At 38.2% G+C, this 26,891-nt stretch overlaps 1 protein-coding gene across 2 annotated transcripts in view; it reads left to right on the top strand.

Annotated features, from left to right (window-relative positions):
- The window catches only part of ncam1a (neural cell adhesion molecule 1a), a 241,725-nt gene that overhangs the window by 150,492 nt on the left and 64,342 nt on the right, over positions 1 to 26,891 (top strand). For both annotated transcript variants that reach the window (XM_081391322.1, XM_081391323.1), the window contains exons 3-8: positions 1,237 to 1,446; positions 2,340 to 2,483; positions 3,446 to 3,583; positions 4,492 to 4,609; positions 5,463 to 5,623; positions 18,944 to 19,086. In XM_081391322.1, the coding sequence (XP_081247448.1) occupies positions 1,237 to 1,446; positions 2,340 to 2,483; positions 3,446 to 3,583; positions 4,492 to 4,609; positions 5,463 to 5,623; positions 18,944 to 19,086 (914 nt within the window). The remainder of the gene's footprint in view (positions 1 to 1,236; positions 1,447 to 2,339; positions 2,484 to 3,445; positions 3,584 to 4,491; positions 4,610 to 5,462; positions 5,624 to 18,943; positions 19,087 to 26,891) is intronic.

Here is a 26,891-nt window from a genome sequence, read left to right as displayed (position 1 = left end):
GTCCTTGATTTGCGGTACAGAGTGAAATGTAATGTTAAGGAATGATGGTAGATGAAAAGCTAAAACAACTTCTATTATAAATGAGGAACACCTGAAATATTCAGAGGGTGAAAAAAAAGTAAATGTGACTTATTTACAGCTATATTATTTTTGGTTGTATTATTTATGTGTTGTTTAAGATTTGTTAAATATTTCACTGCACATTAACCATCTAGAGCAGGGGTGTCCAAACACAGTCCTGGAGGGCCTGCAGGACAGTTTAGCTCTAGCCTGCCTCAACACTCCTACCTAGAAGTTTCTAGAATGCCTAGAAAGACCTTGATTATCTGGTTCAGGTGTGTTTAATTGGGGTTGGAGCTAAACTCTGCAGGACAGTGGCCCTCCAGGAGCAGGATTGGACATCCCTGATCTAGAGCAGTGGTTCTCAATTCCAGTCCTCGGGACCCGCTGCTCTGCACATTTTGTATGTCTCCCTTATTTAACACACCTGAACCAGATCATCAGCTCATTAGGAGAGACTCCATGAACTGAACTGAGTGTGTCAGATAAGAGAGACATACAAAATGTGCAGAGCAAGGGGTCCCGAGGACTGGAATTGAGAACCACTGATCTAGAGTGTGTCCTTCAGTAGCACTGGATGATATATCAGACATATTTTTGTTGCAGATATAAAATTAAGCAACATCATTAACGTTGACATTTTTATTGTGCTTTTAATTTCTAAAGAGCATGATTCATGATTGGGGAGTTTGATTCAAACTGTCTGTCAATGAATAGATTCAAAATTAGTGATTCAGTGTGATTTATTCATATATTCAAATGTTAAATTCATTGTAAAATCATGTTAAATATATGAAATTTTAAAATATTCAATGTAACAGATACTGTATATGAACATGTTGTAGAGTAAGTAGGTACATTTGTTTTAAGAAAGTGGTTTGTTATATTTGTGCATGTTAATGATTAAATATCATTCTAAAACATATAATACATGCAAAATATGGAAATGTAATATAATAGTGTGATTTTAGCTATATTGTCCGACTCTGTTCTTGAGTCAAATGATCTGTTTTGTGGAGGATGGATTTTGCATACACTAATGCCACACAGATTAAGATTAATTGAGTAGACAGGCCGTTTAAATGCATTTAAAGCAAAAGTGCAGTTTGCCTCGCAGCTGATGAGCTGACGGTCGGTCACAGTGTCTTCTCTCTATCTGTCTGTCTCTGGTTTCAGTTGTTGGAGATGCTAAGGAAATAGACTGGTTTGCACCCAATGGGGAGAAGCTTGTGCCAGGGAGACCAGACATCAGCATCAGCAAAAGTGACGAGTCCTCGTCGACACTCACAATCTACAATGCTAACATCGACCATGCAGGCATGTACAAGTGTGTGGCCAAAAGCGGGGACAAGGAGTCTCAGGGCACTGTCATCGTAAAAATTTTCCGTAAGTAAGATGTTTGTGTTTTCATTTCAAGAGGTCACATGGAATCGTGAGAGATAAGGAATCAAATAGTACCGGACTCATCAGCACCCCCCAAAGACAATAAATCTTCTGACAGTTAAAACAATATTTAATAATGAAACAACAGTACACAAATAATGAAAGCATAAAGTTGCTACACGTCAATTTCACATCAACCACGCATGTGGTATAAAGACGATCAAAACCGAGGACTGTTATTAGTCTTGACCGATGCTGAAATATGTTTTATATGTCTTCATTATTTCAAGCCCAAAATGTTTGAAGCTTCATTAAAATGAGTTAATCCTTCTGTAGCTACTGTGTTTTTGTCTATATTCTGTTTTTGGCAAATTATCTAATTTAATTATTATAATAAATGTATATAAATATAATTGTTTAATTATTAAAAATTATATTTAATTATTAAAAATTTATGTAACAAAATATATAAACATGTATTTATAAATATATCTTGTTAAATGAAATATTCTATAAATGTTATTTATTGTAAATATTGTTTTTATTTAATTATTGAAGTTTTAAAAAACTTTTTAAAACTTTTATTAAAATTTGTAAACATACCACTGATCTATATAATGACATGTCATTCTATATAGATCAGTGAAACATACTCAAAATTATATATTTCAGAGAATTTATCTTTATTAATTAAGGGTTGTTTTTTTTTAAACCAGGAATATACCTTAAAACTAGGTATGCACATTTTCTTCCTGAAAACAATCTTTATATCTTATGCATCTTTTCTTTTCAAGCTTTTACTAGAAAACAAGACAGAGATGGTGATTAAGAAAAGGATTTTTGTAATAGTGGCTTCAAGGATGATCTATGAAGTGCATTTCAAATGTCTTTTTCAGAGAAACTCACTTTCCAAAACGCACCATCGCCTCAAGAGTTCAACGAGGGGGATGATGCTGACATCATCTGTGACGTCATCAGCTCTCCACCCCCATCTATCATCTGGAAGTATAAAAAGACAAGAATCCAGCCTGAGACTGATGGTAAGATGTACAGTACCACAAGCAGATCTCTTTCATTCCCCTTATGTCACCCTAATATTTCTCTATCTTCATGTATCTGACGTTTTTAAGAATCTCCCATCCTAACTTTCATATTTCCTGTCAAAAAACATGTGTGAGCTCTATTAGCACTGTGACAATACAGCAATAATGAAATTTTCAAGTACTCAAAGTTTGATGCTGTTTTCATCTGCACTGTTTTGTTTGTCGAGTCAAGCCTCATTCGGATGAAACTATTTTAACCTCTGAGGGCTCCTCCCTCAGAGACCACTGGAAGAAACGGTGACCGCAGTTCTCTGCTGTGAGACGTGAACTCACAGGCCTCTTTTCACTTTTCACTGCAAAACCACTAATTGTAGCGGAGATGAAAACCAGACTGCTCTATGTAAATAACACATTTTCCACATTTCTCTCATTAACCTCTTCTGTGCTCTTCTTTTGTTTGACTGATGTTCCTTGTAGTTCAGATGAAGTATAACACAAAACACTCTATCTACTGTATGTACAGTAACACACTACTCTTACTATTACTGCAGTATAATATTTAAAACCAAAAAAGTGGGCATTGTCCACAGTATACTGTGTAGTGTGCACTAAATAGTAAGCAAGTATTCAATTTACAACATATCTATGCTAGAAAGCTGTGCTTTATCTTGCTGAATTTGTGTTTTTCATCATTTTTAATATATCAGTACTTTTTAGTCTCCACGGAGTTGAAATATTATATGCACCTTTACTTTGGGTCTTGAATACAGATAGCACTGCAGAAAAGCCCATAAAGATGATTTTATGTGGGAGAAGATGTGCAGCGAGTCATTTTGCTGCCCAGCATGTAATGAGAGGCTCGTTAACATGGTCTCCTTATCTTACTCAAGAGTAATTACAGTCTCATTTTGCTTCCTCTCTCACTTTTTCCTCTCTCTGTTTCCATCTCACACCTACAGTCCGTTTCAAGGTCTTAAACAACAACCACCTCCAGATCCGCGGCATCAAAAAGACAGATGAGGGTGACTACACTTGCGAGGGCCGCATCATGGCCCGAGGAGAAATCGACCTTAGGGTCATTAAGGTCATTGTCAATGGTGAGGACTCAATCTCAGAGCCACCTGCTCTTTTACCTCACATGGACACGGGAGCAGAGAGTCTATACACATTTACACCAATTGGATGGTTCTGCTTTGGTAGTTGCATTTGAAAGCAGTACATATTAAATAAATGAATTAAGTGAAAAATGTATGCCTAAAAAAAAGAAGAAAACAATACAAAATTTAAAAAAATAAACTTAATTCAATATTTTTCCATTGATTATAATCTTATTTTGCTTAAGTACATTTACGATTTTTAGATATTTTTTCTAGAAAACAATACATAAATGCTGATTTAAAAAAAAAAAAAATGCAGCGTGTAATGGAACATGTTCTCCCAAAAAGAAAAATCTGTGATTGTATCTCCTTCAAGTTGTGCTGAGCCCATATGCTGTTGTTCTGTCTCGGGAACATACATGAAGAATGTTTCAGAAATCTTTAAAGGATCTCCATAATAGCAGTACTAGGGAAAAAAAGCTTCAAAATTGACAAAAAGCTACTATTAAAGTAGTCTAAATGCACTGTATTCCAAGAATTCTGAAGCCAACCAATCACTTTACGTGACATACTGAAATTTTACTTTGTTATTTAGTGATGACTTGCTTCAGAAAACGTTATCATTTGTTATATATTTATAGTTTATGTACAGTTTATAAAAGCAGAGTACTCTTTTATCCAAAGCGACCAAAGAAACAGAGCAATTCGTCAAGGAGCCAACAATATTCATACTATACAATGCCAGGTTTATTTGGATTATTGGATTTATTTTGGATAGAGCTCCACATTAAAGGGAAATGAGCTCCACCAGAAAAAAAGAAGCATGTTTTTGTCAATTTTAGGTAATCTATATCTTTAAAGTCAGTATTTACCAGAATGTTCTTTTCACCTTTCTCGTTTTCTCCCAGTTCTGCCAAGTATCAGGACCCGCTACACTGAGCTTAATGCCACTGCAGACATCAACCAGGCCGTGACGTTGGCCTGTTACGCAGATGGCTACCCAGAACCCACTGTCACGTGGGCACGGTACGTGTCATTTCTCACCCACTCCATTTTAGCAGCCCCTTTATCTGTCTGTGCCAAAACAGCACCGAAAAAGTTCAGCCAAATCTCTGTATTGAAAGCTAAGCTTTTCCCTGAATCCAGGGTGGGAGAGGGATCAGAGTTATTGGAGCTTGTAAACTAAAAGTGCTGTGAATGGCAGAGGCACCATTTCATCCTTTCAGCTGCCGTTAGCCGTGGCAGCTAAGGCAGCTGGCAGCTTTCAGTATGTCTTAACTCAAAACTCCAGTGACTTCTTTAACCAAGTCGTGACTGGTGCGGGAATGAGAGGACAAGATTGCATCAGGTCTGAGCTTCGCCTCGGAAGAAGGAGGGATAAGAGCGCTCACCACAACCTCATATATTTCAACTCCTTCACTGACAGTGCTGTCATTCGGGGGCCATTTGAAAATGTCACTCAATTGCTGCTGTTACAAGCAAAAAGAACAGGTATTTGGATCCAAACTTTGCATGACTGATTTAGTGTCACAGGGAAACATCGCATACAGCATTCTTCCAAATAAAAAAGCCCATCAGACATTATTTACAGCTTTTATATTGGCTCCGAGACAGGGACGTGTCAAGAAACAGAAGATGACAAAGCAGATCTGCTTATATTTTCCTAGCTTCTTCCTGGACTATCAGCATCATGAGAAGCTGTGCACTGCAGGATGAAGAATCAATTTCATGGGCAGGCACACTTTCTCTCTGTATTTTCTGGTGTATGTGGAGATGCGGCATCATGTATTCATGACTTTGAGCAAGTAACAGCTCGAAGGCCAAACAGTAAACCTATCCTCTCTTTCTTTCTGTCTCTCACTCTCTCTCTGTCCTGCAGAGGTAATATCGTGCTGGAATCCAATGAGAAGTACAGTCTGAATGAAGATGGGTCAGAGTTGACCATCAAAGACGTCAATAAGCTTGATGAAGGAGATTACCAATGCATCGCTAGAAACAAGGCTGGAGAGAAGGGTGATGAAGTCACACTCAGTGTGTTTGGTAAGTGAAAGAATTCTGCTATTACCGTTGGAGCTGAACTGAAAACAAGTGTTTACATACAAGTTACCAGGAAAATGTTCTCTTCATTAGGACTGTACTATAAATCAATTTAAAATCAAAAACGTGTTATGGCCTTGTGCGTTTACTGAGCTGTGAAATGTTGCAATATTATTAAATGAATATCTAAACACTGTATGCACTGCGTGTTTAAAATTTGTGTCATCTATAATGTTGTCTACTACACTATGCATAGGGCTCATGGTGTAGAGTTTTCAGCATCACAGAGCAACTATACAAGTTACTATGCTAATCAAATGTAATGAAATGACACAGGCATTTTGTAGCATTTCATCAGAGAATAAGCTGCATATTAAAAACTATGGTAAACTTCACACTGAAAGGTCTTCCTTCAGTTCCCTATCAGTCGCTCACGTTCAACGTTACGTCGACGTGACGACGTAATTGGGATCACTTCAGGGAGCCCTATCATCTTCTACAGAACGAGCCAATGAACGTTGGCGTGCATGAATCGCGCCACGCGCCCTTTCCCACAACGCGGGTATAAACAGGAAACGGGCGTACGCACTCATTGTCTTTCACTTCGGAGCCGAGGTTCCTGTTCATCTCTGAATCTGGAGACTGCTGTTGTTCGTTGAAAACCCTACAGACAGTGTTGGTGTGACGGCGCGAGCAGCGAGTGGCCGCAAACATTTCTTTGTTCAAACAACTGCAGTTTTTACAGTAAGAGAGCTTGTGTCGGTTCAGTGGGCGTTTACCATCAGTGTACACAGTACACAGCGGGCATTCCCTGGGTGCCTCAGCAATGTGAGAGTTCACAAAGAGCATTTTTTCTTTCACAAAAAGAGTGCGTTTCTGGATGCGGTCGTTCCGCCAGTAGATGGCCACAATATCTGCCTCTCGTGTTTGGGCATTCAGCACGCTGAGACAACCTTTGTGAATAGTTCCTGTTCCCATTGTGGGAATATGACTTTGGCAGCGTTGAGATTGAGACTTGCTTACCTCAAGGGAGGTACAGTCCCCTTGCCTATGCCCCGATCTAGTGCCTATTCTGGACCTCAGAATAGGCCTACTTCGGCGCCTAGCCAGGGTGATCTGAGGCCATGTCCACACTAATACATTTTCGTTTGAAAACGTATATTTTTCTCTTCGTTTTGGCCTACCATCCACACTGAGACAGTGTTTTTATTAATGAAAACTACAGATGGTGGCCAACCAGAATGAGACTTTTACCGCCGCCGTTCCCGCGGCGGCAAAATTGGGATGTGTATTTGCTGCCTTTTACCGCTGAGTGGCGCTGTAATCACAGACTTCAAAAGTGTCAGTTTATTCTCTTTATGACGTAATCTGCCGCGGCAATAATCTGAGCTGAGGTCACAGATAAATTCAAGATAAATATTGTGGTTAAACGAATTCAAATTCATTAAATTTAAACAAAGTAGACACACGTTAACATTGTGTGCCCAGTTTTTCTATAATTTAGAAAGGCTATGTCAATAGGTTACTTGTCATTTACTTCGTGTTATTTTAATGTGTTTGTAGATTTATTAACTGACACATAACAGTGAAATAAATTAAAATAATTTACCGTAAAATTAAAACATTTTCAGGACTTGCAGTTACCCGATGTTAGTCAGTTTAAGCATTCTTTGTTATATTCAGAATTAAATAGGCTTACATGTTGTTATGATTATCATTTGAATTCTTTAATAAATAATCAACCACAATGCTTATTAGCCTACTGCCGCAGCAAAAATAAACCAGTCGAATTTCAAAGTCGTTCGCGCACAGCAGCAACTGCGGCATTTTAAAAGGTAAGTTTCCTATATGTTTATTAAAAAAAAAAACTTTTTTCATTATTTGAACAAAAATGAGACTGATTGAATATGTAAAAATATAAACAAACAAAGCAGAGAATAAAACAAACTTTTAGGGAAAAAATATAGGCCTATTATGCTACAACAGAATTGGTTAACATTAATGAAAGCAAAATATGTAAAAATACATTTCAAACAATATAAAACAAAACAAATTCGTGGCCGAGTGGTAGGCTATAACGTTCAAATCCCGAACAAACATGGGCTACTTTTTTATTAATGCAGAAAGATTTGATAGTTCTAAAATACTGCTACACCATAGCCTATTGTTTTTTTCTCATAGCCTATTTTAAATATTTTATATTTATAAAATAAAATTACCATTAATTTCCATTTTACATTAGGGACAATTTTTATCCAACAGAATGGCTGAATTAACATCTGCATAATAATAATAAATAAATAAATAAACAAACAAACAGCACATGGTCTTGTAAAAACACTTTTTAAAAAATTTTTCGACACATAATTTCGAGACAGTAAATTGCCAATGTTAAAAAAATAAACAAATAAAAAAGAATATGACAAACTTTTAAAACAGAGAAAATAGTTTATCTAGGCTATTCAGACGATAGCTCTGTGGTCAATGCAATAACAATAGCCTCTCGGAGCTTTAAACGATCTGAGATCGAATCTCAGTGTAGCCGACAGTGTTTATGTTTTTCCGTTCTTGATGCTTAAATATGCATCTGTTTATTAAAGTCAATCATCTTGTTTAATTATCAATTGTACATTAGAACATCAATTTGCTACATTCCAGTTAAGCCGCTGCAAAGACGACACATCTGATGAAGGAAGACTGTCAGCCGATTGCACCAGAAAATGAAGATGATGAAGCTCGTCTTTAATCTGCTAAATTATTATTTTTTTGTGTGTGTGAATCATTCACGAGATTGAGATGACTGACAGTGATACCCGGCCAAAGCAACGGAAGCAACATTTTTCAAAACAGATCGAACAAATCAGAAAAATACTTTCAATACAGCATTGCTTTCAATTAAAAAATAAACAATGAAAATGTAAAAGAAAAAGAAAATTAATTAAGTTTGAAAACCCATCGCACATTTCAAGGTATGAATAAAGTGTCGGGACAGTTTATTTATTTAAACAGGGTTGCATCGATGCGATTTTATTCCCTTTGTGATGCAAAATAAGAAACGCAGAATCTTATTCTTGCAACATTTTAAATTTCTATTGTCAAAGAAATTGCAGCTATATTAAAAAATTAAAACGGTACAAAACGAAAAAAGTTCAAAGCAACATAAATTAAGAACAGGCGTTTTTCTTTGCCTCTCTGGCGCTGGGTATTTTTTTAGTAAGTTTGGTCTCCCTCACTGCGCGGCGGGTCTTTCTCGAAATTAAGCATTTCAGCGTAAAAAAACACCATACAGCTGATAATACTGTATATGTCGCTGTGTGTCATCCACACAAATCACGAAAGAAAAAACTGTAACAAATAGCTTTTGTTCCTTCAAAGATACAACACGCCTTGCTGAATTCACCTTACAATAAAACGAGGTGGGTCGCGAATTAAAGAGCTCTGTATCTGCTTAATTGAAATTGTGTGTGGAAAACCTTTAAATACAATCAATAAAACTACAATATATAATTTAATAAGATATAGGGCCTACTGCACATAGGCTATGGACTTTTGGAGATTTTGAGATTAATCCTTAAAAGAATTTTGCCTTTGCTTGCTCAACAGGCTGGCTCCGACACTCTCCATATGAAAGAAGGAACATTAACACCTCTGTCCTGCACCCCCACGATAAAGCAACTATTGCCATCTCCAAACCCCCCCACAGGCTAGCTGAGTTTGCAAAACAAAACAAAGAGTTTGCCACTCGTCGTGGTGTGCCCAAACACTTAATTATAAACTTCAATATTTCATTCAAAACAATCTCAAGACGCTTTGTGACATTTTGAAAAGCCGTGGATGCATTACTGCCACTATGAACGCAACAGAATACTGGTTCTGATTTTATTGTTTGTCGTTTAAACGTCATATATATATATATATATATATATATATATATATATATATATATATATATATATATATATATAAAAAATTTAACAGAACTGCTTTTGAAATTACCATTGGAATTATTATAGGCTACAGAAGTAAAGTCATTGTATAATATTTGCTCCTTAGTGTAAAATGGATGGTGATTTTATTTTGTAAATAGACTATAAGCAAAAAAAAAAAAAAAAACTATGTTTTAGAACTAGACAAATCTCTCTGCGTCAACAATAGACTATACAATGCAATTATAGGCTAATATAAAAAATTCAGTAGTCCTAGTAAGTTCGGGATTCGAACCCGTGTCATCTAAATGATCGTAACATAAGTTCAACCACTCGGCCACGATTCACTCGTTGTGACATGGCCTAACGTTCCAGTGTGTGTTCGCTCGCACGAGCGAGAAGCGCTCTTCATTCAAATGAACGCGCCGCCGCGTTTGTCGAACACTAATTCAACATGCCAGAATAAAACCTGGCTTTAGAACAATGCATAGCGCCACTCGTCGTGGTGTGCCAAAAATTGTACAATCATTTAGTTTCATTTATTTCAGTGTTAATGTTTGAGTTAAAAAAATCCTCTACAAATTAAAGTAACACAAAGTCGGCTATAAGAGTCCTTTATAGGCTACTAAAAAGCAAAGGGCTTACAGTCTTAACATTTAGGCTACTTTGCTTAAATTCGATACATTTATTTTCAGTAGGGCCTAATAAATTTGTAGGGATGTAATTTCAGTATGCTTTACCAACGCTATTCAATTAAAGTTCCAAGAGGTCTGGTATATTTCCTTCAGCTGACAAGTGCACAGCAAAAATCACAACTTGTGTTTGCTGCGAACGCAAGTTATTTAAGGTGTCTCAACTGTACACAGTCTACCCTACAGTGTGAATTCGTTACAAGGTTTCATTTAATTAAATTAATGTGCAGCAATTTGTACAAATAGAGTCTATAGGCCTACTATACTGTTGTAGCCATTAAATAATCTCATTTAGTATCATATTTGTTAAAATATTCTAATGTTATTTTTTTCCATCTATGTTGAATATGAAAAGTGAACAGCACGAGTAAGATAGGATGCATTATATCGAGAGATGGATATGGAGTGGGTCAGACATGATTTTGACCACTTCATTAAGTTTTGTTTAGTAGAAAACCTTTCTTTAAAGTGAATTTCGTTTTCTATAAATTGTATCTTAATTTTAATACATTTTTCATCAACCCTTGCCTGGATTTAATAAGTAAGAGAAGCAAATATAACAGACACTAATCATGGAGGCGCCCGCGCGGTCACGCATTGCACGTCAGCTGGAGCGCATCTCATCCTCCTAACTTAACGAAACTCAGCGTATGCCTCACACAGACATGATAAATACATCAAATACACAAAGCTTGAAATGTCTTCAAACAAAATAATTAAAAACGAAAAGAAAAAGGCTACTCTCTGATTATGTCTTTATGTGAATTTCTCTCTAGGTGCGTTCACTACAAATATGGCGATCGTCAACTTCATCTTTGCAGTCGACACTGTCAGAAAACACTAGTTTATTGATAAAAATCAATGCACGCATAAAATACACATCTTGCTTGTTGCACGCACACATAGGTTATTATGTCGAAAAAATTAGATATTATGTTGAAATAACATTATTAATACATCTTTTAGAATATTTGATTAAATGCTGATTGTTGCGCTTGTTCGATTTAATACAATTAAAACTTTAATTGTGATAATTAAAATAATTGAAAATTAAATATTTAGTGGCCAAGTTTTGCTAATTTATTATATAGGCTATTATATGCCTATTGCCTATATTAAGTAGGTCATATTAAGACAAGGCATATATTAAGTTATTTTAGCTGTTATGAGAAAAATAAATCTAACGAAATCTAAAATCTAAATCTAATAAATCTAAAAAAAAATTCTAACGCCAATTCAACATGCCAGAATAAAACCTGATTTTTGAACAATGCATAACGCCACTCGGCCTGGTGTGCCAAAACACTACATTTTAAACTTCAATGTTTAATTCAAAACAATCTCAAAACGCGTTGTGACGTTTTTTTAAAGCAGTAGCCAAGCCAATATAGATTAAGGGCATTGAAACCAGGATCTCTCAAAAATTATGCCACACTACTCCATGTATTTTTTTTTTTTAAGGACTGCTTTTGAAATCACTATAAATTACTATGCAATTGTATCTCTCACGAGAGCGATACAATTGCATAAATGAAGAGAGCTCTTCATTTATCTAATTCCTCAATAGAATAGTAAAAATATTCAGCGTCATTGCTCCTAATATCGTCTCTATTTTTAACTTTTGATTCTATTTTTTCAGTTCTAAAATTGATTCTATCTTTGGTTCTATTCTGTTGTAGCCTAATAGGCCTATTTATATATATGAAAAATATGCCTATTAGGCTTAGGGTTTTATATTTAACCCACTTACATTTTAAAATGCGGCAATTGCTGCTGTTTTGCACAATGTCCCTTTGCGCCACCTGGCGGTCATTTCGGGAACGACTTTGAAATGCGGCTGGTTTATTTTCGCCGCGGTGATTTTGCCGCGGCAGCTGGCGCGGCGGTAATAGGCATTCTGGTTGGGTACCATCTGTAAGCTTTTTTGAATACGCACTCCAAAGTGGATACATTTGAAAACGCTGTTTTCACGTTGTAGTGTGGACTGTGAAACCGGTGGTATTTAAAAACGATGACGTAAATTTAGTCATGTGACGCATATTGTACCAATAGATATTCATGTTTATACCAGTATTGTGCCTGTTATGTGCTATTCACTTTCAAACTGTTGCTAAAAATATTCTACATTGCATACTCTTCATATCACAGTCCTGCAAAGATGACAGAATTTACTCACATTTGCTGTCCTGCGGCAATACATGAGAGCAGTTGTGTTTTAGACCAAACATATGGTGACTGCGTGTGACCTGTACCGCATCAGTGAATGGTGAGATATTTTACTAAATAAAATTATCCTGTCAGAAGAATTGCACGATAACTTCATTATTTATTTTTTTCCATCTGAATCATATCAGTGATCTTTTGTGGGGTTTTACGCATGCGCAGTAAGGTGAATTTAGCGTTTTCAGGCGTTTTTCAAAAGTTTCTCATCCACACTGAAACGTCCGAAAAAAATGCCTGAAAATGCTAGTGTGGACGGAGAGCGTTTATAAACGAAAACGCCATTTTCAAATGTATCCAGATTAATGTAGACGTAGCCTGAGGATTACCGTGAGGGCTTCCGAGGCAATCTCTGTGGGTCCCTCACGCCTCACAAACGCTGCCGCCGTTGGAGCCTCTAAAGGAGTGTGCTGGTGGCCGACCTTTGGAGCTCCACCTGACGACCAGATATCGGAGGGGGAGATTCAGTCCTCTGGAGATGAGGATTTAGCTGCATTACCCCCTTCGGGGAGTGTAGCGTTGCCCGAGTCCGATCCAGAATGGGTGGCTATGCTTTCTTGGCCCGCCGAGAAGGTCGGACTTGCGTGAAACCCTCAACCACGTCCCGGATGTGGACGGCGCCGTATAGTGCCAGAAGCCGTCCTAGTGGCTCTTTCCTCCCCACCACCCTCGATGGCGTCCAAATTACCCCGCACTGGTGCCAAACTGTTAGAACAAATGTCCAGGCATTCTGTGGTCACCACAGATGCCTCTGCCACCGGCTGGGGGGCCAAGTACTACGGGCATGCAGCTTTAGGTCTGTGGACGGAACTGCATTGGCACATCAACTGCCTCGAGTTGTTAGCAGTACATCTTGCGCTGGGCTGCTTCAAAACACTGCTACTAGGCAAGCATGTACTGGTCAGTACGGACAGCACGGTGACCGTAGCCTACATCAACCGTCAGGGTGGTCTTTGCTTCCGCCGCATGTCACATCTAGCCCACCATCTCTTCTTTTGGAGTCAGAAGCATCTGAGGTCGCTTCGTGCCATTTATATTCCGGGCCTACTCAACCGTGCAGCCGACGAGCACTTGTGGCAGCAGGTGCTACCAGGAGAATGGCGACTCCATCCCCAGGCGGTCCAGCTGATATGGAGGTGCTTCAGGACCGCACAGGTAGATCTGTCTGCCGCCCCGGAAACTCTATGTCTGGTCCCTGGACGGAGGTTCTAGGTGACATACCCCAGGCGCCTCTATGCGTTGAAGTGGAACCTGTTGGGTGGTGTTCTTCTCACCAGGAGAACCCCCAAACTTGCTCGATCAAAGCTGTGCTTTCCTTTCTGCAAGATGGGTTGGAGCGAAGGCTGTCTCCCTCCACCCTAAAGGTGATGATACACAGGGCAACTTTTTGAGCAATGTTGCTGGGCAATCTTGCCGAGCGATTGTTGCTTGGGCACTTTCCCATTGAAAATGGGCAATAAATTTCTATCTGGATAATTTAGATCGGTCGTGTGCCCTGTGTCTCATCTGGTTGCCCGTTGACGGCAACATTTCCCGGCAACATTGCTCAAAAAGTTGCCCTGTGTATCATCACCTTTAAAGTGTATGTTGCTGCTATCGCTGCACATCACGATGCAGTTGAGGGTGATCGTCAGGTTCCACTCTCTATACCCTCTTGGGATTTGTCTTTGGTCCTTTCGGCTCTTCAGAGACCACCCTTTGAGCCTTTGCTATTAGCCGAGTTAAAAATTCTGTCCTGTAAGACAGTACTCCTGGTTGCATTGGCCTCCATCAAGAGGGTAGGGGACCTGCATGCATTTTCTTTCAACGAATCGTGCCTGGAATTCGTCCCGGCTAACTCACACATGATCCTGAGACCCCAGCCCTTATACGTGCCCAAGGTTCCTACCACTCCCTTCCGGGACCAGGTGGTGAACCTGCAAGCGCTGCCTTCGAAGGAGACAGACCCAGTCCTGGCTTTTCTCTGTCCCGTTCGCACTCTGCGCCTATACGTGGACAGAACGCAAAGCCTTAGGACCTCAGACCAGCTCTTCGTCTGTTACGGAGGCCAGCAGAAGGGAAAGGCTGTCTCCAAGCAGAGGATGGCCCACTGGATAGTGGATGCCATCGCCTTGGCTTACAAAGCCCAAGGCGTGCCTTGCCCGCCCGGGTTGAGAGCCCACTCCACTAGGCGCTTCTTCGCTGATAGATATCTGTAAAGCTGCTGGCTGGATGACACCATGTTCGCTAGGTTTTATAACCTACATGTTGAGCTGGTTCCTTCCTGTGTGCTCGCTTCAACCAGCCAGGAACACCGAAGTTCCCGCTCTAGTGTCGGTTTGCTGCGCCACTCCCACGTTTTGCTCTAGCTGAGTTCCCCACATAGGCAAACCCTGTAGAGTTCCTCCATACCCCTTCGGCAGTCAAATGTTGCAGAGTGTCCGACGCCATGCCTAGTGCTCGTATGCTTGTGTAACTTGTGCTAGGTTGGGTTCCATATGTTGTGATCTCTGCGATGATCCCATATGTGAATTCTTCCACGACCAGCTCCCTGCCCTGAGCCCGTTTCTTTCCCTTGGCAGAGTCCGCTCTGCTGTCACTGCCCGGTGTTGCCTCCCCCTTCTCAGGCTGGAGCCACCCCAGTGACATTCCATATGTTGCACTGCCGCAATGACACGCTTTCCCAGTGTTATCCAAGAGTTCCACTGTGTGAGGTATAACGGAACAGCAGTTTGAACTCCCTCTACACAGGCCTTATGCCCCAGTCAGTTGGGGGTCTGAGAGTCTTGCGTAGGGTGCTGGATGTGGCAGCAACCGTGGCATTTTCCATAGGGATTCCAATTACTTTGTCATGTCGATGTAATGTCGAACATGAGCGACTGATGGGGATGGGTTACGTCCCGTCGCCACTGTTGCTGACCATCGCTGTAATGGCCGTGACGATCTCGGCTCCTCAGTGTAAAACTATAAGTGCGTGCGCCCGCTTCCTGTTTATACCCACGCTGCGGGGCAGGGCACGTGACGCGATTCACGCACGCCAACGTTCATTGGCTCGTTCTGTAGCCTCTCAAAGATGATAGGGCTCCCTGAAGTGATCCCAATTACGTTGTCACGTCGACGTAATGTCTCCCGTTCCCTCCATCAGGGATCGAGGGTTACATTAGTAACCAAGACGTTTTCTTCCAAAAATAAATGCTATACATTGTGAAAATTAAATATATTTTCTGTGTATAATGTATAAAAATTTAGTTGTTGCTGTTACTATTATTATTATTAGTAGTAGTAGTAGTAGTAGTCATAGTATTCTGTAAGGATTAATAATAATAATAATTAGAATTAGAATTGTCTGTACAGCATAGAAATAGTAAACTATAATACAGCAATATATATATATATATATATATATATATATATATATATAGATAGTGTACATATAAATGTAAATCTTTATGTATATATAGTTCTGTATAATAGTTTACTATTTTATCATTATTATTATTATTATTATTATTATTATTATTAATCATTTATATAATTATTATTTATACTTATTATAATTATTTATATAAGTGGTTTTCAACTTGTGGACGATATTGCAGGGGGGCACCATTTACTATTAATAAAAATAATAATTTTGTTAATATATGCAAAAAAATCTAATTAAATATAAAATGAAATAATAAAATAGCTAAAAATAATTATTAAACTGTTAATCTCGCTGATTGGTTGTGTTAAGAATAAACCACCAATTTATCTTTCATACTTTTGCTGCATACAGTTACTGTATGCTACAACAGACTTAAACAGGGACAAAATGGTTATCAACAGGGTCGCTAAAAAGGACAAATGTAGATGTTTCTTCATCTACAAATAAGGATAAATTTTCAGCAATGCCTGACATCAAAATAAGCTAAATGAAGAAAATACAGTAGTGACCTAGCGGTAGTCTTCACATGTATGGGAGTGGAGAACAAGCAGCTACTGCTCTGTGTTGCTGAAATGAAGCTTTACATTAATTAGCTTATTTTAGCTTTACTTTACATTTTTTAGCTTTACACATTATTTTACCGGAATGAAATTCACGTCAAGCCTGATCTCCGTTTGCAACTTTCTTCTCTTCAGCCACAGTGCTTAGTAAATGCTAGACAACCACAAATATGATTATACGGTCTAATTGTTATGTGTTAGAGTCTTTTGAGGCTCAGTCAGGTCCAGTTCCATGTGGGTGCTAGAGGGTGCCAAGCACCCTCAAATGAAAGCAAGAGCACCCTCAGGTAAAGCTGTAATAATAGGATACTGGCAAAACAGATTTGGCAAAAGTTCCAGTGCGTATTTATGTCTGTGCTCTAGAGAGCATCAAATGTTTCCATTTAAAACGTGCTTTTGCAGTGTTGAGCAATGTAGCCAATCACAGACATATTTCTGTTGATTTCTTGAATGCAATGGCCAATCAGAGGTGTTTAAGTTAGTTAGAATCTGGTGAAAATGCAACAGCAAAGGACAAAGATCTGCAGACATATGTGTATTAAGAGCAAAAAAAGCCCTCATAAAACCAACGCGACACAAATAGTCAGTAAAATTCTTGTAGCGGGCCACGGAAACGGTAACACTTTACAATAAGGTTCATTAGTTAACATTAGTTAATGTATTACCTAAAATTAACTAACAATGAGCAATACATTTGTTACTGTATTAGTTAATCTTTATTAATGGTAGTTAACAGAAATCCAGCTGTTCGTTGTTTGTTCATGTTAGTTAAAGTCCGCGTGAACCGGAAGTTGCAAACGACTTTTCTCCAGTGTTGTGACGTATTTCCCAGTGAAAAGGAATATTGAACAGAGGGCTGGGTTTTACTCTAGTGCTCCTCCTCTCCATCTCTCGCTCATAGCAGACTAACGGTTTGAGGGGAGTGGTTAAGCGTTTCCCAACCCAAGCCATCAAACCTACATCATCAGCCATTCCAGACCGGAAGTAACTTTTCAGACTTCGATTAAAGATTACGACGGCAAATTTTTTTTTTCTGTGTATTAACTTGCACGAATTAATTTTTCACCACAAGACTAGTAATATGTGCTAACAAAGTAAATAGGGTCAATTTTGATTTCAGTTGGACTTTAACGGTGCATTAACTAATGTTAACAAATACATCCTTTGATTTGAATAATGTATTACTAAATGTTGAAATTAATATTAACTAAGATTAGTAAATGCTGTAGAAGTATTGTTCATTCTTAGTTCACGTTAACTATGGTAGTTAACGAATGTTAACTAATGAACCTTATTGTAAAGTGTTACCAAGGAAACTTATGTGTTTGGTTGTGTGGAAAAGGTTGAGAACCACTGATTTATATACAGTAAATAATTATAATGAATAATTATTAAATATATAAATAGTATCTTTAAATGGAATACTATATATTTTCCAAAAGCTCTAAATGAAAGTGGACAACAACACAATCGCAACTAAAGAGGACAATCTTTTATGTTCAGGGACAATGTGACTATTAAGAGAACTGAATTATTTTTCACTCAGTTCACTTTCTGATCAACTGAACTGATTTGAGTTTGGTTCTCTTAGGGAGAACAAGTGTGAATGCTCTTAAAGAGTAACAATTGCAGTTGGAAAGAGGACTCATTTTGAGGCAAAAAGCCTAGCTTCCTAGTTTATAGTTTAAGCACACTGTTGAACCTGAGAACTGATTTCAAGCCTTCGTATTTTATCATTGAGATCATATTTGCATGAATACAAGTTCTGAAATGTTTATTTGTTGCAGTTCAAAATGCAATCACAATATTTGTATTGCCCATCATGTAGACGTTTTCTCCAGCCACCATGGGCACTGCTTCAGAGTGCTTAGATTAGAGCCAAAGCAAATAAAGTAAATCAAAGTGCTACTCCACTGCATTCATTAAACAAAAGATCCTCTTTTGAATTATAAAATAAAGCAATGTGTTGATTAAATATTGAAAATACCCAGCCAGTGCTCATCTCATCAACTTAAAAGATTAGTTCACCCAAAAATGAAAATTCTGTAATTATTCACACTCATGTTGTTCCAACCCCGGAAGACTTGCGTTCATCTTCGTTATTTTTGTTGTTGTTTTTTGCGCACAAAAAGTATTCTCGTCACTTGATAACCTTAAGGTTGAGCCACTGTAGTCACTTGGACTATTTTAACAATGTCTTTACTAACTTTCTGGGCTGGCAGATATCAATTACCTTGCAGCCTATAAAAGAGTGAGCCAGCTCTCAGATTTCATCAAAAATATCTTAATTTGTGTTGCGAAGATGAACGAAAGTCTTACGGGGTTGGAACAACATGAGGGTGAGTAATTACTGACAGAATTTTCGTTTTTGGGTGAACTAACCCTTTAAGAGCACAGTTGTGGTATTACAACCATTGTAAAGGCTCAGTAATTGCACAAGAGAAAAATCATTGTTTGTTCTCCTTTAGGAGAGTCTCTGTAGTCTGTTTTGAGTTGTTGTTGTTGTGTGTGTTCAACAGTGCAACCCAAGATCACGTTCCTAGAAAACCAGACGGCCTCTGAATTGGAGGAGCAGATCACACTAACTTGCGAGGCCACAGGTGACCCCACTCCCAACATCATCTGGAGCTTCGGTCGTCGGGTCTTCACCGAGAATGAGCAGGTGCTGAGGTTGAGGGATCAGGGGTCAGTGGGCAAAAGGCTTGGTATTAAAGGTCTACGGCTCGAATATACCAGTTGGAACGATATAACGGTAGAAATTTGAATACATTTGACTATTATTTCTATCATGGTTTAGAGTGGTACAGGAATAACGTCAGAACCCGGAAGTCTAATTCACCACTGGCTCCTTTGAGATTTTCTTATGGGGTTTTATAATGGGGGTTTTCAAGTTATGAGTAAAATAAAGCCTGTGGTAAACAAAACTGGATTATACTTTGATTGGATGATACTTTGATGTTTTTAATCACCCCGCCCAAGTAGCAGTGCTTCGCAGTGCTTATGAGAATATAGTTCCCAGTATGTATAGGGTTTGAAGATGGCTGTGTCTCATGTGACCTTGTTATATGTACACGCTGTGACTATACAAATGTAAATAGGAAAATGTTGGCGTTATTTTGTCACTTATTGGGAGCAGTATGCTAGCTGGAGCCATTTACTCCAGTCTTTGTGCTAAGCTAGCGGTGGGTGAGTTAGATAGAGTTACGCACGCTCGGAGATGAAAAGGGTATATATGGACTTATCTAACTCTGGGGGGATACGGTGATTAAGCTAAAGTCCCAAAAAAATCGCAGTGTTTCTTTAACATTAAAAACATAGACAGTAGCAGGGTAATTAGGATGCTGTTGCTTTAAGACCGAATGCACACACGGATTATGAGTGTGTTTGCATTCACTTAAGACATAAAAATGACTATGTTTGCTGCCTGGACGGCATTTTATGACAGAATTTTGAGTGAATTTGTCCATTTAAGTGCAGGAAGGCACGAGAGAGCTCAACTTTGAACGCTGTCTCACATGGCTTTCAGGGCGTGCGGTTCGGATCGGATGTTTGCACACAGCGCGTGAGTAACGAATTCCCTTTCTCGTGTTCCAGCCCTTATTTACATTAGAAAGGCAGAAACTTTCGTGATGGTGCATCTCTGACCCGTCAGCTATACAGAGCGTTGTTCACGTTTGTTCACGTTCATGTTGTTACAACATTGCATTGTTAGAATTCAAAAAAAATTTACTGGCCAACTGGTGAGTGACACACTGACACCATTAATATTCTCAGCAGGGCTGATTTTTACTTGCATTTGGCGCTTGGTGAGTGTTAACTTTAGGCCCTGGTATTATCTAGTTACATTTTCGTACATTTCGTACAAACGTACATTTTCAAAAATTAACATTACTACTTCAGAATTCACGTTCTTTCTATGGGTTTGTGTAATTTACGTTGTAGAACAAAACGTCTAAGTATATTATGTTTACGACAGGCTTTAATTTTACACTTAAATAAAAAAAAAACATTATAAAACCTCTCAGGAAAATCTTGAAGGAACCACCAGTAAATTGGACGTCTGGGTTATGACGTCATACATGCATCACTCTATTGAGTGGGTGTTTCAGTCTTTTTACAATCAGAAAGTGCTTGTTTAAAAAAAAAGAGTGGTGTCTCAAAAGAGACTCCTTTTGTTGTTACTGTTGCTTACAGTGAGACTTTCTTTCCTGCACCTGTTCTGCTAGTTTCAAACAAGGATAGAGAACCGGTTGATATACCTCAGGAATTATTAAGTAACACCTGCAGCAACCATGCATTTATATATATTAATTAAATGTGGTTGCCAAAAAGGTTTCTAGAAAGCCATGGAAGCTGTACTGAAATGCCTAATGGAAGGCTTGTTTTAGAATAAAAGCAAACGTTTATCATGTTCAGTTAAACAGATGTTCAGTTGAACAGGTTTTTTTTTTTGTTTTTTTGAGAAGACATTTATGAAGTTACAAAAGATGCTTTGGTGAGCATAAGATACTTCTTACAAAAATATACAAAATTCTTACCCCACACTTTTGATCAGTAGTATTAGTTGTTAATTGATTATATTATTCATGACTGTTCAGAATTTTTCCATAAAAATCTGTATATTGTGTATGTTTATACAAAAAGGCCAGTTAGTTAGTATTCTCTGAAGAGGCGTGTTGTCATTTCATCAAAGGACAAATTGTGTGTAGCATATTGCGATTGACCAAAATGTAAAAAAAAATATCAGGTTATAATTTCTGATTTAATCACCCTGATTTAAAAAAAAAATGCAGTGTTTGCTCTAGAGGTTTCAAAACAACACCATACACATTTTTAGGAGTTTTCCTGATTTCTGAAGGCCTATGTTAGTGAGTAAAAGACTTTTTATGTCTCAGAAGCAGCAGGCTCACCAGCGCTCGGTCTCTCTGCCACTCCGCTCTGCTGGAGTCTGAACTTCTCTGATTTAGTCAAGCAGGCTATCTAATTAACAGCCTCAAAATACTCCATGTTAGTTCATATTTCATCATAGTACAGCGAGCAGGATTCATCGACAGCTGCTTAAAGCTCTTACTGCTCTAACAACTTCAAACTTTGTTTCCTCTTCCTATTTCTCAGAAAAAACTATCCTACATATCCAGTCTTAGTTAGGGAAATGTGAGGTTGTTGTTAGTGGGTTTCGGCCCAGTTGGCAGTTGTGAAGTCCAGGCATGTTTACAAGTCTCTGAAGCCTCAAATCTTTTTTTGGCAATACTTAAACGGAGTGTCTTTTTACACTTAGTGCAAATAGCCCGCCTTGTTGGCAGAGGCTATTTACATTAACTCCAAACACACAAAATTACGGAAGACGCTGCATTGTCAACAGTCGCAATAGCGTTCAGGAAAGATGCGTGGCAGAAAGTTTTGATGTAAATTTGATGTTGAATCCGCCTTTTGCTCGCTCTCACTCTACTCCCTTTTCCCATCACACATCAGATCGGAAAGGCATTTATTTATTTTCAATAAAAATTAAGAAAATATTCGCAAAGTGGATATATAGTGTCTAACGTGTGTTTAATAATAAAGTGTTTAGGGTTAGGTGTAGTTGTAGGGAGGGCTTTATTGTCAATTTAATCATTTTAATTAACATTAACATAATAATTTACACTCTATGTTTTTGCATACCGTGTAATGTACAACAACACTGAGGTGCAAATGGCATCTAAACAGCATCTAACTATTTACACTTATTGCAATGAAAATACTGCTATTTTTATATAGTGTAAATAGAATCTATTGCTTCTTGCACTTAGTGTAAATAGAATCTATTGCTATTTAAACTTAGTATAAATATCATCTATAGCTAAGAAAATATGCTACTTTCACTTTGTGTAAATAGACGCTGCCATACTTTAATTATACTGTATGCATCAAATCCACAAGGCATCATGGGAATCAATCCTTACATACAATCCTTCATGTATTATTAGAAAATGCCTCTGGTCACCCTGTTTTTATGCCAGCAGTACTTGGGAAGCGACCGGTTTTCTCTCCTCCTGCTGTAGGGCTACGTTGTGTAGGTGGACTATGAAAAAGCACCTTATGTTTATGTGTACTGTACATCTGGTTCACTATGAAGATGATATTTGACAATAGCCCACCAGATTGCATCCTTCCTTGTGTTTGCATTGTATTATCTCGTGCTAGTCAAGCCAATATTCATAGCTGTCAAAGAAAAAAAGAATTCCAGCTGTACAATGAAGGCTTTCTTCGTTTATAATAATTTTTATTGTTGGTCCTCCACTCAGAATGCCAGATGGATATGCTTTTTTAAGAAATGATCACAGTCTTGGTTTGTCATGCTGCTCTGAATTGATATTTGACTCTTGTGTGACTTCCATACTTCTCATGAGCGTTTTGCACTTGTAGCAACTTTTATCCAAGCTTGTCGTTGTCAGTAGGTGGATCAGCAGATATGTTCCAAAAAACTACTAAATCAAGTTGGTAGCTAGTATTTTGTTTGACCATCTTGACCAGCTCTTTGACTAGTTAATATCCAGCTTAGACCATCTAGAAACCAGCTACTATGTTCAAAATTGCAAACTATATTAACCTGGATTTTCTTGCAGGGTTTTTTCTAGCAGTTCATTAGCGCTGATATTGTTGATATGCACTCGTCTCTCTCTCCTCATCTACAGGATGCAGTGAATTGATGCTTTCATTTTCCATTTTCTCATTTTCCTCATTCTTCCAGAAGAATTAAGTGTTAACACTCACAAAATCATTGTTGATCAGGTACTATCACAACAATTTGCATCAGAAAATAGTGTATGAGTGTTCACACATATATGGTGTAAATGGCTTCCAAAATTAAAGTTTGCATGAAACGGAGGTTGACGTAATCTTTTCTTCCCTATTTTGACATATACTGTATCAGAGTCAAACGGCTTCTTGAACAAGAAAAAATGTCGGGCTGGACTTGGGGCTGATTGATTGATTGGATCGTTGTGGTTTGCTATTGTGATGTCATGTGAGTCATCAGAGAAGAGATGTCATTTCAGAAGGGAGAAGTTATTTTGAATAAATATTATGTGCATATGAGTGCATATGAATTTTTAAAAACGATATGCACAGATACATTGTTTATAATAAATACAACAATATTCCATACATTAATCTTTTATTTTATTTTGATGTTATGGTGACTAACAGTAACTGAAATTGAAAAACAACATTAAAACACATAATAAACGTAAAAATAAATTCCATAACTGTCAAAAAATATATGTAAATATGTATAATTCAGTCTCATTGGAGTAAAAATATTTTCAGCAGTAAAACTATCTATGACCAGTAAATTTTGATCTGTGGCTGATATGGGTTAAAAAATGATACATTTGGAGCCTGTGTATGTATGTGTAAGGGATAATCTACAGCTAGGTGTGCATTACATGATTTTATAATTTAGCTATTAAGTAGTGAAGCTATTGTATTGCCAAAAGTTGCGGGGCAACATTGTCAACGAGTTTCAGTGCTTCTGTATTTTTCTGTGTGTTCGCTGACTGGAACTACCTGTGCATTCAACAATTCCAACCAATGAGAATCGAGTATTCAGACAGATCGTGCTATATGTATGCTTATATCTTTTGATGGCCGCCCGAGGATTGCCTTAAAGTGAAATGTGCAGGCAGTGTGTAATGAGGCGTACCTTAAGTCAATGGGGCCTCATCACCGCTTTCAATAAATGAAATGCGTGATATGTAATAGTAAGTGTGATCTGTGGTTATTGTCACGTAATGCATAGTCCGAACAGCTTATATAACAGGAACACCACCAATGTAAAATAATTTCCATTGATTTTTTTTGCTATATCTAAATAGGTCCTCGGATAGGCAAGAGAGCCTGAGGGTTCATCTCAATGAGAACAGCCTGTAATCTGTGAATGCGTCCTCGCTAGTGCTTCGAGCTAGAGTGAACGCATCAAGTATACGGGCAAATGATCGATCGGTGTCAGTGCACTCGTCCACATTCATGGTACTAGTAATGTGTATTATACAGTGCTATGCATAAGTTTAGACACCCATGCTAAAGTTGACTAAAAAGAGGAATAAAAAATCATCTTTTGGAAATTGAACTTAATGCCTTAATTTAAAAAAATAGGAAAAATCCAACCTTTAAGGACACCAATTTTCTTTGTGAATGAATAATGTATCGTAAATAAATAAATGTTCTTCCTTAAAATACAGGGTGCATAAGTCTGGACACCCCTATGTTTAATTCCCATAGAGGCAGGCATATTTTTATTTTTAAAGGCCAGTTACTTCATGGATCCAGGATACTATGCATCCTGATAAAGTTCCCTTGGCCTCTGGAATTAAAATAGCCCCACATCATCACATAGCCTTCACCATACCTAGAGATTGGCATGGTTTTATTTCAGTTAGCCTAATAGCTGGTTTGATTTGCATTGAGAGATGATCTTATGGAAAGTACTCCATAAAAAGGGGTTAGAAAATGAGAAGAAAATAGCAGTTTAGAAGAATTTTATTCTCAAGAATGTTTCGTGAATCTTGCCCCAGGGCCTTTAGTAGGTGAGCTGGTGTGTTAATATGGATTGATGAGTCATAAGTATGTCTGCAGTCTACTTAAATCCTCTGTCTCTAATATGTGTTCTGTATTCCCAACCACAAATTTCCAGCATCTGAATAAGTCAGAAATGCACAGAAACCTCAGAGAAGTCAAGAAGCTGTGACTACCAAATGAGCCATGTCTGAGTCGGACTGGAACAGATTGGTCTCCCCTGAACTCTACGAGAAACTACATCATGGAAGATTCTCTGTCTGCTTTTTGTTCTGCCTGTTGGATGAAATGAGAGTTCACAAAGATGTCACGTTCTGACAGAAGAGGCACATTTTTGATTATTCATCCAGAAGGAAAGGCCATTAAAGGAATAGCTAAATTAAAAATTAAAATTCTGTTATCATTTGCTCACCCTCACATTGTTGCAAACCTGTACGCTGTTTGGTTTATCAGCTGAAAACGAAATTAGAACTTTGATTCATTTTCCCATACATCGAGAGTTCATAGTGACCACATCTGCCAAGCTCCTAAACAGACCTAATACACAATAAAATAATGACTGAAATTGCTACAACAGACCTCAGTGCAAGTCATTATGCACTGATAATAGTCATATTCACTGCACCTCGAGAGCACCTTTTAAATCAAATATGGAACAACACTGTAAATGTTTCTTGAGCATTAAATCAGGATTTTAGAATGATTTCTGAAGGATCACGTGACACTGATGACTGCTGAAAATTCAGCTTTGCCATTACAGGAAAAGATTACATTTTAAAATCGGGGGAAAAAGCTATATTATACTGTCACGATATTACTGTTTTTACTTAGCCTAGAAATCTAGACGCACTCTAGCGGCAGCAAAATGTATTTTGCAGCCAGGGTAGTCTAGCAACTCTCCATTGACTTTCATGCTGGAAAAACCTAAATTGGGTCAGGCCAATCACGTCGTGCATAGAGTAGGCGGGGCGGGCTTAACATAATGACGACAGAGTTGCGACGGTTCCCTGCTACTTGAAAACAAAGAAGAGCTGCTGCTGGAGAACAGTCTTTCGAATCGGCTTTGGCCGCGACTCTGGAGGACTTGGAGTTAAGTTCTTCTTTGAGAAAGAGCAAAGAACGGCACTTAAATCATTCTTAAAAAAGGAAGATGTGTTCGTAGTTTTGCCGGCCAGATTCAAAAGTTGAATCTATCAACTAACGTTAGCTCCGCTGTTGGGAAAACGCTCTGGTTGGTTGAAGCGCTGTCCTATTCAGTGTGCAGAGTGAATTTGAAAGACAGCCGTTTATCCCGCCCCTCGGATTGAGCCGTGTCTATGGTGAGTTGCCAGACCAAACATCTTGATGTAGGTCTGGCTTGCCAGGCTAGTTTTTACTGTATTTTGATCAAACAAATGCAGCCTTGGTGAGCATAATAGGCTAATATCTATAGCTATAGAAGCTAAAAAATGTGTAAGAAGAAAATTCTTTGTTTGTGTACAGAAATAAGCAACAGCAAATGGGTGTGGAACGACATGAGAGTGAGTAAAAAAAAAAAAGACAAAATTTGAATGAACTATCTCGTAAAAACAATAGTTACTCAGTGTTATGCATTGAAGATCACATGAGTCAAGGGACTTAACATTAAATGAAGATGAGGACTTCTGTGGAGTCGCTGTCCCTTCATTTATAATTTAAGCCGCTCTCTCTGGGACCTAGTGAGCTGTCCTTGACACAGCTACTGTATGAATCATACAATCAAAAGAGGCATTTCAGGGCTGCTAGCTTATTGTGGAGTCCAGTGCCAAGCTGCCCTTTCTCTAAGGATAGTTTCTTAATGGCACCCCTGCTGATCTGAGGTCAGTACGGTCCATGCTATGCTCTGCTAATGCTTTAAGCAGACTACCCTGTGTCTATGCACTCAGAACCATT

The sequence above is a fragment of the Scardinius erythrophthalmus genome (assembly GCF_964197995.2).
Source record: "Scardinius erythrophthalmus genome assembly, chromosome: 17".
Classification (NCBI taxonomy): Eukaryota; Metazoa; Chordata; class Actinopteri; order Cypriniformes; family Leuciscidae; genus Scardinius; species Scardinius erythrophthalmus.
The sequence above is the reverse complement of the archived record's forward strand: the minus strand, read 5'-3'. Positions and strand labels throughout refer to the sequence as shown.